The 12,409-nt window shown below is 46.2% G+C and overlaps 1 protein-coding gene across 2 annotated transcripts in view; it reads right to left on the minus strand.

Moving 5' to 3' along the window:
• The window catches only part of STRIP1 (striatin interacting protein 1), a 788,574-nt gene that overhangs the window by 359,674 nt on the left and 416,491 nt on the right, over positions 1–12,409 (minus strand). For both annotated transcript variants that reach the window (XR_005747039.1, XM_040337599.1), the window contains exons 6-9: positions 9,299–9,367; positions 9,096–9,202; positions 8,291–8,418; positions 8,038–8,220 (exon numbers count right to left, since the gene is read on the minus strand). Coding sequence is in view for 1 of the 2 variants with exons in the window: in XM_040337599.1 (XP_040193533.1) it covers positions 8,038–8,220; positions 8,291–8,418; positions 9,096–9,202; positions 9,299–9,367 (487 nt within the window). In the remaining variant the exon portion in view is untranslated. The remainder of the gene's footprint in view (positions 1–8,037; positions 8,221–8,290; positions 8,419–9,095; positions 9,203–9,298; positions 9,368–12,409) is intronic.

Here is a 12,409-nt window from a genome sequence, read left to right on the forward strand (position 1 = left end):
AGTGGACATAGGACGACCCTAGACACAAGAGTCATTGGTGAAGCGGACACAGGAGTACCCCACATCCTTTAAGAGCCTCTGGGTCCCACGGGTCATACCGTTACACCTACATTCCCACAAGAAAATCCTGCCATTGGCATAAAACAGTGTCCATTTATTTTTTCAGTTTGGCCATGTAGAACACCTATGTAGATTTTTGGCAAATAACAGAGAACCCATATCCTATCTCCGCTACCAAGAACACGTCATCGCCGCCCTTTTGCACCCTGAAAGCCCACCACAATATATTCGCTCTGATTCCGTGAGCAGACTCCACGAACGCCACTTTCTTGAGAAAATACCCCCTCGCGAAACAGGCCAGATGTCAGAAGAAATGCCGGGTGTGCTCCAGAGGAGAAGTTAGAAGAGACATCATGTATTATTGTCCCCAATGTCATTCCCAAACAGGCCTCTGTATAGGTGACTGTTTTCGCCGTTACCATACTTCTCTACATTATTAGGGAAGTATGGTAAACGCAATTCTCATTTCCCTCCACACCCCTTAATGCCACTGCACTGAACTGTAAATACCTCTGACATCTCCAGAACCGACCCAGGCTTGTTATACGACCAAGCTTCTGCCCAACGCTAAACTGTACCTACCTCTGCCTGCTCTGGAACTGACCCTAGACTGTTTGACCATATTTTTTGGCTAGTGGGAACACAGGGGTCTCACATATGCAAGGGGATCCAGAATTGTTTTTCTGGATGAAGAAAAATAATTTTTCATGTTCTCAGTCCCGGATAAGGGTCTGGGGACTTGGAGGCTTCAAAGAGATTTGAGTTGGAGAAGCCTGCACCCCTGTCCCGATTCTTTCCTGGCCTGCTACTTGGACCATGTTCCTGCTTACTACCAGGACCAATATTTTGGCACTGCTGGCAATGTCTCTACTTGCAATGACCCTGGACTGTATGAGGAGAGTATCCCTGCCTGTACCAACTATGGACAATATTCCTGCCTGCTGCCTCACTGTCGCCAACCACGTCCCTGTCTGCTGCCTGGATCAGGGCTCTCCTCCTGTGGACAACTGCACTACGAAAACCACAGGAAATCTTTTGTTTACCCATTGCTCAGCAGAATGTATTTTAGGGTGTGATTCTTGGTATGTACATGCTATGTGTTAGAAATATGAAGGGCCTTCAAAAATGTGATAGATTTTGAGGAAATTAGATGTGTAATTTATGTATAATACCTTGGATGTTGGGCCTCTTTATGTGGCCAGGCTGTGTAAAAGTCTCACACATGTGGTATTGCCATACTCAGGAGGAGTAGTAGAATATATTTTGGGGTGTCATTAGTGGAATGTAAATGCCATGTGAGAGAAATAACCTTTTAGAATGACAATTTGGTGTGGAAAAAAAAAAGAAATCTTAATTTTCCAAAAGAATTGTGGAAAAAAATTATAACTTTAAAAAACGAACTATGCCTTGTACTTTCCTGGCTTGTTGGGGTCTCAAGAAATGAGAGGTTGACAGTACATCAGGTGTGATCAGATTGATACATTTTCAGTGATTGGCACCATAGCTTGTAGACTAACTTTCACACATACTATATAATATCCACTAATTTGGGTTATTTTTTACCAAAGATATATAGCAGTATACATTTTGGCCCAAATTTATGAAGAAAAATTACTTATTTGCAAAATGTTATAACAAAAACGAAGAAAAAAATAGGATTTTTTGTACTCACCGTAAAATCCTTTTCTCTTGACTTGTGGGTTATGTTCCTGTTCTATAGGAGAGGACTAGGCAGAACATGTTAGATATTTAAATATGTGTTACTTTAAACAGTTGAACAGCCCCGCCCAGGGGGTGGTCCCTCCAGACATAATCCTCCGCCCTGCAGTCAGCGGCTCAGTTCGTAAAAAGAAGTACAAACTTAAAAAGGAGGGGTGGGTGCGGTGTCCGTCCATGAACGACAGAGAAAAGGATTTTACGGTGAGTCCATGGACGGACACAGCTCCTTAAATCTTAACTTGTGGGACATCCCCAAGCAGTGTCAAAAAACGAGGGGTGGGAACAGCAATAAAAAAACTAATCCTCCTTAAGGGCGTAGGCCCGGATGGATGACGATCTGCCTGAACCACCGAGAAATGGTGGCCGACGAGACCGCCAGGCCCTTTTGTGGACCAGACACGAACACAAACAGTGAGTCAGACCTCCGGAACGGAGCCGTAGCAGACAGGTACACCCGTAAGGCACGTACCACATCTAAGGAATGCAACACAGCCTCTTTGGGATGTGACGGCCAGGGACACAAAGGAGGAAGTAAAATGTTCTCATTTAGGTGAAAAGCTGAAACCACCTTCAGGAGAAAAGAAGGCTGCGGGCGTAACATTGCCTTATCCTTATGGAGTACCAAGTAAAGTTACCTGCAAGACAAGGCCGCCAATTCAGAAACTCGTCTGACAGATGTAATGGCCACTAGAAAAGGCCACCTTCTGAGATGGTGTCAAGACAGGAATTGCTCTAATGTTCTCAAAAGGAGGCCGAGAGCACCAGATTCAAATCTCATGGAGGAAGCGGTGATCTGAATAGGGGAATCACATGTCGAACCCCCTGCACAAACGTACCCACTAGTGCATGGGTCGTTGAAAGAAAACAGCCAAGGCCAAAATCTGTCCCTTGATGGTGCTTAAGGCAAGTTTCTGATCCACTCCTCGTTGCAAAAATAGCAGGACCCTGGAAATCGAATATGCCAGTGGACGCCACTCCATCTTCTCGCACATAGAGATGTAGGCCTTCCAAGAAGATGACTTTCACACCCTCAACATGGTTGAGATGACCGAATCCGAAAGACCTCGGTCCCTTAGTACCTGGCTTTCAATAGCCATGCCGTTAAAGCCAGCGACTGTAAAGCAGCATGAAGTATGGGACCTTGACAGAAGGTCCTCCCGCATTGGCAGCCGCCAGGGCGCATCCCCCACTAGGAGCACAAGGTTGGCATACCAGGAATGCCGAGGCCAATCTGGAGCGATTCGAATTACCGGGATCCCCTCTGCCTCTACTCTCTGTGGAGCAGACGAGGAAGCAACTTCAGTGGGGGAAAAGCATACATTAGCCGATACTGACCCCACCAACACGTCTGCCCAGGGACCTCTGGACCTGGCCACGAACCTCGACACCTTGCGATTGAGGCAAGAAGCCAGGAGATCCACGTCCGGCTAGCCCCACCTCCGGCAAAGGAGTTGAAACACCTCCGGATGTAACAACCATTCCCTTGATCCAGCATCGGGCGACTTAGGTAGTCCGCCTGCACGTTTTCTATGCCCGGAATGTAAACGGCTGACAGAGCCGGGACGCTCATTTCCACCCACCGCAGGATGGGAGCGACCTCCGAAGCTACAGCCGAGCTCTGTGTTCCCCCCTAATGGTTGACATAAGACATTGGACATCCTTGTAGCCTCTGCGACCACGAGCAGAGGCACAGCCCGATCGCTCGAAGTTGCAGTACATTGATCGGCAGGCGGGATTCGTCCAGAGTCCAGCGACCCTGGGCCGACTGGACCCCCCAGACTCCCCCCCAACCTGTGAGGCTGGTGTCCGTCGTGATCACAGTCCAGTGGAAAGGAAGGAACGACTTCACGGATTGAAGAGTCGGGGATCTCCGCCACCAACTCAGGGAAGCCCCGACCAGGTTACTTACCTGAACCTGACAATCCAGAGACAATGGAGATCTGTTCCATTTGGAAAGAATCTCCTTCTGCCTCGAAGGAGGCTACCATGAGACCCAGAACTTGCATGCAAAAACGGAGAGACGACCATTTGCGGGATGCTAACGTTTTCACTGCTGACTGGAGTGTCTGCAACTTCTCCAAAGGAAGGAAGACTTTCGCCCCAGAGGAGTCCAGAATTAATCCTAGGTACTCCAGACGCTGAGTCGGTACCAAGACCAACTTCTTAATGTTCAGCACCCAACCAAATTCCTGGAGGGTCTGACTGGCTATAGACACGCCCTCTGCCAATTCTAAATCAGAAGCAGCTCTCAAAAGAAGATCATCTATTTAGCCCACGATAGCAATGCCTCGCTGTCTCAGCAGAGCCAAAATCGGGGCAAAAACCTTTGTTAACACTCTTGGTGCTGACGCTAGGCCAAAGGGAAGAGCCACAAATTGATAGTGGTCTTGGCCGATCGCAAAGCGCAGAAACCTCTGATGCCTGGTGCAGATGGGAACATGCAAGTATGCGTCCTTGATGTCCAAGGACGCCAGAAAATCCCCCTGATGGAGCGCAGCAACCACCAAACTAATTCCATCCAGAACTTTCGAACCCTTACAAAGGCATTGAGGGCCTTGAGATCCAAGATTGTATGGACTCCGTCCTTCTTTGGGGCCACAGAGTCAAGTAGAATCCCTGAAACCCTTCTTGTAGCGGCACAGGCAAAATGACCCCGCACCTCAGTAAGTCCTGTACTGCCCCTATTAAGGCAGTCCGATGAGTCGGGGAAAGAGGAAGATTTGAGGGAAATAAATCTGTTTGGCGGCTAGGAAAGAAACCATCTTGTACCCAGAAGTGACCACCTCGCAGACCCACTGGTTGGCGAGCAGGGATGTCCACCAATCTGCAAACACGCAAAGTCGTCCCCCCACCCATGAGTCGGGCAGGGGAAAAACTTAATGCGGTAGTAGTCTTGTTAGCTGGCTTGTTTGGCTTGCGCACCCAGGGACGCTTCTGTCCCCCAGCTGGATCTTTTTTCAGCCTGGGAGGGTCTGCCCGCAGGCCCTGACTGACGTAAATACTGCTTCTGCGTGGAAAAGGAAGGTCCCGGCTTATGGCGTGGCTCCTTCCACTTAGTGGACTCAGGGAGAAGTGTGCCCTTACCTCCAGTGACAATAATAATAATGTCGTCCAGCGAGGTACCAAAAAGTCTCCCATCTTTGAAAGGCAGATCTGCCAGAGCTTTTTTGGATGCTTGGTCAGCGGCCCAGCATTTCAGCCAAATCAGGCGGCGCAATACCACCACAAATACAGAGGCCGGGGGCCGCATCCAAAGTGACATCACAGACATACACAAGGCCCTGTACCAATTGGTCAGCCAGCCTTACACACTCTGGAGGAAGCTGATGCTCCTCTACTGTCTGTTGCAAAATCTTTTCCCAATCAGTGAGTGTCTGAGACATCAAAGTCGCAGCCAATATAGGTCGCAACACTGACCCCAGCATGGTGAACATAGAACGGCTCACCGCATCGGACCTCCAATCAGTAGGGTCCTTAAACGCAGGGGTCCCTTCTACCGGGAGAGTGGCTACTTTATTTAACCGAGCGACCGGGGGGACAACGACCGGAGGCGAAGCCCATTTTTTCAAAAGGCTTTCCTCAAAAGGATAACGGACCACCATGCGCTGAGGGACCACAAAGGACCTCTGCGGCTGTTCCCATTCCTTATCTATGAATTTATCAAAGAAAGGCACATAAAAGGAAAAACTATAACAGAGCGACACGCTTTGTGCGACCAAAATGAGACCGAGCCCTGTGTGGACGTCTCAGCTGTATCCTCCAGCTTGAAAGAGTCCCTCACAGCATTGATAAGTGCACTCACAAGGGAGGAGTCTTATCTGTGATGTCAGGTGAAGCACCGTGAGTCTAGATCTGCGGTGAATGAGCTGGTGATTTGATACATGCTGTTTTAATTGTTATTTCTTGTAAGTAACTTTTTAGGGGGGCTTTTTTAATAAATTCAAAAGCAGAGAACACTATGGTACTTGTGTTTTTTGTTTCATGTCCTTAACCCCTGGATAAGTGGAATTGATTATTAAAAAGCGAATGGAGCAAGGTGGTGTTTGGAGACAATTTATACGTTGAATACCCACAGAGGTGCAGTCTGGAGATTGTAGGAATTACTACCATTGGTAAAGTGGACTGATCGTGGTGGACACATGGAGTGATCTGTCTGAGTTTTATACTCATCCTTGAGGTAAGCAGGCATTTTAGCAGATGGTGGCATGCACTGAATATTGGATCCATTTAAATAGGATTTTTCACAGCGGTGACAGCTTTGGAAACCTACACATGAACTGTTTTTTTATAATTTATTTTCTTTTTTCATAAATTGTTTTAAGGAATGTTTAATTATTTGTTTATATAAGATTTATAGATACGCAGCGCTGCACTATTTTCACAAAATTAACCCCGTCTTGCTCTGACCCGGATGAGGGATCCTCCTCACCGGGAAGGTCCTGGTCCGCATCCTCTGATAGTCCAGAACCATCCTCTGATAGTCCAGAACCAGGGTCCTGTACTGCAACCAGGCCCGAATCTGAGTCAGAGCATTCCCCAGAAGATGGTGGGGGCAGGGGGCGCTTTTTACCCCCCTTTATGCCCGCACGCCGCTTCCACCCTGGCAGCAAATAACTCCAGGACTGCCGACAGCGTATCCATGGGAACCGCAGGTGCAGGGGCACCGGTTGTTGCCTCAGGAATGTTTGGGAAAGCAAGGTCAGCCACTGACTCCATGTTGCACCCAAGACAAAAACGTCCACCCGTTACCCAGGGGACTCACCACCCAGTCAGAATCTGTTCAGCGCCACTGCCCGCTCTCCTATCAAACACAGCGTGTTTGAAGAAACCCTGTGAGGTGAATTGCGCCGTTCATGTCGTCCAGGAAGCTAGTCCAGCACAAGAGGCCAAAATCCACTCCAAAATGGGTGCCCAAACACCTCAGAGAAAAGGGCGCGGACCACAAGAAAATGGCCACCCGCTATGCCGACCTGCGTCTAGCGCGGCCACGGTAAAATGGCCGCCAATTTGAAAATTCAATAATAAGCACAGGCCAAAAATGGCGCCGGCCATCTGTCGGCCCGGTCCACTGTGACTGAGACATCAAGCAGCCCAGTCATATGTGAACCCTGGAGCATATAGCTCACCAGCCACCCCTGGAGCCATGGGGTAGGTCGTGGCCGACCCAGCGCATAGCTAAGGCCTGCTCACGCTCAATGGCCGGACTGTGGGGACTACAAGGACCTATATTATCCAGCCTGTCACCCAGCTGACAGTTGATAGAAGATTCTTCAAAATAAAATCATAAAATAAAATAAATGTCCTCAGGACCCTGAGACCAAAGGGAGCCAGATCCTCCTCCTCAACTAGACAGAAAAAAAACTGAGCTGCTGACTGCAGAGCGGGGGGTTATGTCTGGAGGGACCACCCCCTGGGCGGGGCTGTTCAACTCTGTTTAAAGTAACATGTATTTAAATATCTAACATGTTCTGCCTAGCCCTCTCCAATAGAACAGGAGCATAACCCAGAAGTCAAGATTTAAGGAGCTGTGTCCGTCCATGGACGAAAAAATAAATATTTTTTTTTACAGAATTTCCTGTCTTCTTTTATAGCGCAAAAAAAAAACAGTGGTGATTAAATACCACCAAAAGAAAGCTCTATTTGTGTGAAAAAAAAAAGTACAAAAATTTCATATGGGTAATTGTCATTCAAAATGTGAGAGTGCCAAAAGCTGAATATTGGTCTGGTTAGGAAGGGGGATTAAGTGCCCAGTAGTCAAGTAGTTAAATTATAGGTAAACCCAAATGTAATATATTGCAGCTTACCAATACTTAAATGTGGTGATTACATTCATTTATTTTTTCCTCTATTTTCACCTGGTGATCCAACCAGTTGGGCCCCTTTCACACTGGGGCAGTGGGGGTGTCGCCGGAAAAGCGCCACCATTTTTAGCGGAGCTTTACTGTCGTTTTCGCAGCGCATGTTCACGCACTCACAACTGACATGAATGGGACTGCCTTCAGAACACACATCCAGAGGTGAAGGCCCTCTAATACAGAAGTTGTGATACTGGCCAGATCACAGAGAAAAAAGCCCCAAAAAATTCAAATTATAATGCCACCACATCGAAGGATTGGTAAACTGCAACATATATTGGTTTCAGGTTTATTGCCGCTTTAAGGCTAAAATGAGAAATCTATTCAGCTGTATTTTTGTGTAGTGTGCAAGTGACAAACTAAACATTTTTAAATTTCTGCAGAGCACATAGCTTCTCCTTACCTTGTGTTCTCGCCGGCCCCTCCTTTGTTGTTGCTCAATAAGATCAGAAGCTGATGCTGGTGGAGAAGCAGCTCTCATATTACAAATAACTTTTATACTGTCTTCAGGAAGAGGTGGCAGCCCAAGAATGTCTCGCTTTTCTGCTTTCTTCCTCTGTAGCTCTTTAAATCCACCCAGGGTGCACTACAAAAATAACAGTTTTCAGTAAGAAACGCAACTAATGCAAGCCATTGAAATTCAGGAACAAACTTACCAACACAGTCTTCCACAGCAACAACAAAACCTTTTTCATTGGAAAATGTGGAGCATGGCCACTGCAAAACTTTGTCACCATACCAAAGAGCATCACTGCAAAAGGTTCATGGTTACATAGCGCGGATCCTGTATTGAATGTCATAGTAATAGAGGTAATTAACAATTTTGAACTAGCAGTTGTGAAGTACATAAAAGCAAAAGCAGAAATACTAAAAAGAAGTAGCCAGTACACACTGTTGGAACTTTTAACAAAGCTGGAAACACCATGCCAATATATCTCTAAATTAATAGCAGAAAACAATTGTTAAGCCAAGATTTTAAACTTTCTGATGCAAGTATATTCTTGCCTATAACACAACTGTAAGGCTTTATTTCCATGGACGTTTTTGGACATTTTTACAGCCACTTTTCGGAGCGTGTTTTGCAGCTTAAAAACGGCTCTCCATGCCATAGGCCTCATGTCCACCACGACGTTTTTGAGCTGTAGATGGCTGAGCTGTTTTTAAGCTGCAAAAAAAAAAACAGGACTAGTGCGTTCTGAAGCTCCAGCATTAGAGCTAAAAACACCAGACGTTAAAAAACGCTCAAAAAACGCTACCGCTGCGTTTTTGAGCTCTAGCTCAAAAAAAAAAAAAAAATGGACAGGCGTTTTTAAGCTGTAAAAAAGGCTAAAAAACGTGGCTGTAAAAACGTCCATGGAAATGAAGCCTAATAGTTTTCATTCCTTGCAGTAACATTGGTCCCAGTGCTGTGTACCAGTATGAACCCATACACAGAGGTCCATTTAACATACAGTAACTTACCTAGTTCAGTGCGGAATGTCTGCCTCATGGATTTCCACTCCTCAGGGTCAGATTCCCATTCCTCACGCAATAAGTCTACCATCAGGTACATAAGGTTCAACAGAACACTGAAATAAACAACAAACTATTTAAATGTAGCAAATCTAGTTGAAAATTGAGAATTTTTTGAATATCACGTAATTTCTAATCAAATTTCATCTCACCGCAGATCTGTACTGTCTGCTAGAGAAATGGCTGGTTTCCGAACAGCATTGCTACAGGCTGCGCTGTTTCTAGAATTAATGTGAGAAGTGACAAATATATTAAAATGTACTGTTAGAAACAATTAGACAACCATCACAGGCAAAAGTCTAGCAATAAATTAGCTTACATGCTACAGTTGATCAAATGTTTACATCTAAGAACATTAGCTCCACAAACACATTTTTTAGGCAGTTGTATTATCTTCCTGTGCCATTACCTATAGCCAAATTCATATCCCATTTAACCTAGCTGCAACCAGGAATTCCCTCGTGCACCAGAAAATGGTGTTGGGAGTACCAACCAGCAATGCACCTTGTGCTGTGTTGCCAAGTAACAATGATGTTTTTATAATTGTATAGTTTCAATGGTTTTAAATGAAGCATAAATTAATGTGTAATGATTTTATATTAATTTTTGTTTTTTGATTAGTTGGTTTCCCTTTAAAGGGTCACTAAAGGATTTTTTTTTAGCTAAATAGCTTCCTTTACCTTACTGCAGTCCTGGTTTCATGTCCTCATTGTTCGTTTTTGCTTTGATGTTGCTGTAAATCCTCTCTGTTCTGGACACTTTCTGGTTGTCTCTTTCCTGATCACCACAGTACTGGGAGATTTCTCACGGTGGTCACTAATCAAGGAGGTGTGATTACTGTGTGTAAAACGAAACTGGATTGGTGCTGAGGAGTTTTAGACAAAGTATCACTGCTCTCTATTGGCTGACTGCCCTCTAGTGGCTCTCTGTACATGAGAGAACCAGCAAACAACAGCAAAAACGAAACTAAACTGAAGGCACATTATATGATTGTTTTTTATCTATTTTTAAAAGGAATCAGTTAACTATTATGTCTCTATACCCTGTAAACAGTCATTTCAGCTAAAACATTTTTTTCCTTTAGTGACCCTTTAAGTCCCAATAGAGAATGGAATAATGGTGTTGTACCTGGACACTATGGACATAAACTGCAGGTTTACTGCTCTGCCATTGAAGGACAAAAGGAAGCTAAGGAAACATTTAAATTTGTATCTCTGGCAGGTCCCATCTTGGTAGTATGACGTTTACCGTCATCATGCCATTTGATTGTTCTAATCTTATTTTACATAAACTTGATTCCTTCTTCAAATAAACCACATTACAAAACAACACGCACTACTAAAAATGTGCATCTCTGACATGCCAAGTCATCATGCCATTTGATTGTTCTAATCTTAATTTTACATAAACTTGATTCTTTCTTCAAATAAACCACATTACAACCACATTACTTGCACTCAATGCTCCGATGCTTCTCCCTGTCTCAGAGGGGAGATGTCAGAGGTCTGTTAAGACCCCTGATATCTCATCAAAGACCCCCTCCGCACCCGTGGAGAGCACCACCGCAGGTCATACCCGGCTTGCGGGCACAATCTGGAGCCGGCATTCTCGGCCCCCACACACCCCGGGAGAACCAAGATGGCCGCAGAGGCAGATACAGGCACTCAGTCTCGGGTCTCCCTCAGGGAAGGACAGTTGGAATACGGTCAAGTCTTCTCCCCAGCCCACCTACACTTCCCCCCAGGGCCTCACGGACTGACCCAGCAGGACATGATTCCCTCCCCAGCCTCCACAGAGTCCCTGCTCGATCACACATTTGTGGAACAGGCTTTCTCCCCCACAGGGCTTCCCAGGCCAGATTACACCATCCCTCACCATCATGAGCCCCCAGCCCAGGACCCGCCATTTAATGTGGAGGATCTCTACCTCAAACTGTCTGCGCTCTTGGATAGGGGCTTAGCCTCCACAGTAGCAAAAATCACTGGGGACATTAAAGCAGACCTCCAGAACATTCCAGGATGGAGTTTATTAAAACGAAGCTGGATCAAACTGCAGCAGCCTCACAACAAAACACGGATCTCATCAAATCAATCCAAGATCAATTGGACAATGTGGTATCCGGCATTGATGATTTAGAGAATAGGTCCAGGAGGTACAATTTCAGAATTTGCGGCCTGCCTGAATCTATCCTGGATGTCACAGTGGCAACACAAGACCTCATGAAAACGCTGATCCCGAACATCCTGCCTCACCGTCTAGAGCTTGATGGGGCCCGTAGAGCTCTCGGGCCCCCCAGGAAGGATGGTTCCCCCAGCGACATTATAGCCAAGCCCGCTATTATGCAGTCATGGATGCAATCATGAAGCAGGCACGGGCCTTGCCACAGGTGACATGCCAAGGTCACCCTGTACACATTTTTGCAGACATTGTACCTTCTACTATCCAACGCAGGAGAAACCTAAAACGCTGTTACTTGCCCTCACCCAGAAGGACATTAAATACAAATGGGCTTTTCCGTTTGCAGTGAAATTCACGTATAAAGGCCAGAACCAATCCTTCTCCAACTTTGCCACTGGTGAAAAGCTTCTCATTAGCCTGAAGATTATCTTCCAGGAGATGGACACGGAAACCTCTTCCCCCTCCACGAACACTAACAAACGACCGCCTCCTGCGAGTCCTCCAGATGCCCTTTGGAACAAACCCAAGGCTCGCAGATCTTCACGAATTAACTCTCTATGAATTCCTGCCTGACGCAAAGCTTTCAACCCAGCTGGAATCAGTCCAGAGAAAGTCTCCGTTTTAATTTCTGCCAAGATTAAATTTCTCCCTTTTCCCAGGATCTTTTTTCCTGGTGCTCTTCCGGTACCTCATTGCCAGTTATGTTGCAGTTTTCATACGTTCCGTTTATACCTGACAGGAGAATTCCAGAGTCCCTCTTCCAAATTCGGAGGCTAAAGACTGGCAGTCCTTCACTATTTGGCGTCTCTGCCTCTGGAATCGTCTTGGCTCCACTAAGGAGTCCACGAGAAGCTCTCCCCCCCCCGTGTTTTCTGGTGGGATGGGGGGGGGTTATGAACTGCAGGATCCAAAGTGGTCTACTGGACTCCCCAATGACTACATTGCCTACCAGTGTTTGTTTTCAGTTCTGTTGATATTACCCCGATCGCCTTCATCCCATGTAGTAAAGGTTGTTTAAAAGTTATTTATTTTTTTCTCCTTTCCAGGGTGCCCTGGTCTGGGGTGGCACAAATGCACCTCCTCCC

This window comes from Rana temporaria, chromosome 2 (genome assembly GCF_905171775.1).
Source record: "Rana temporaria chromosome 2, aRanTem1.1, whole genome shotgun sequence".
NCBI classification, from domain to species: domain Eukaryota; kingdom Metazoa; phylum Chordata; class Amphibia; order Anura; family Ranidae; genus Rana; species Rana temporaria.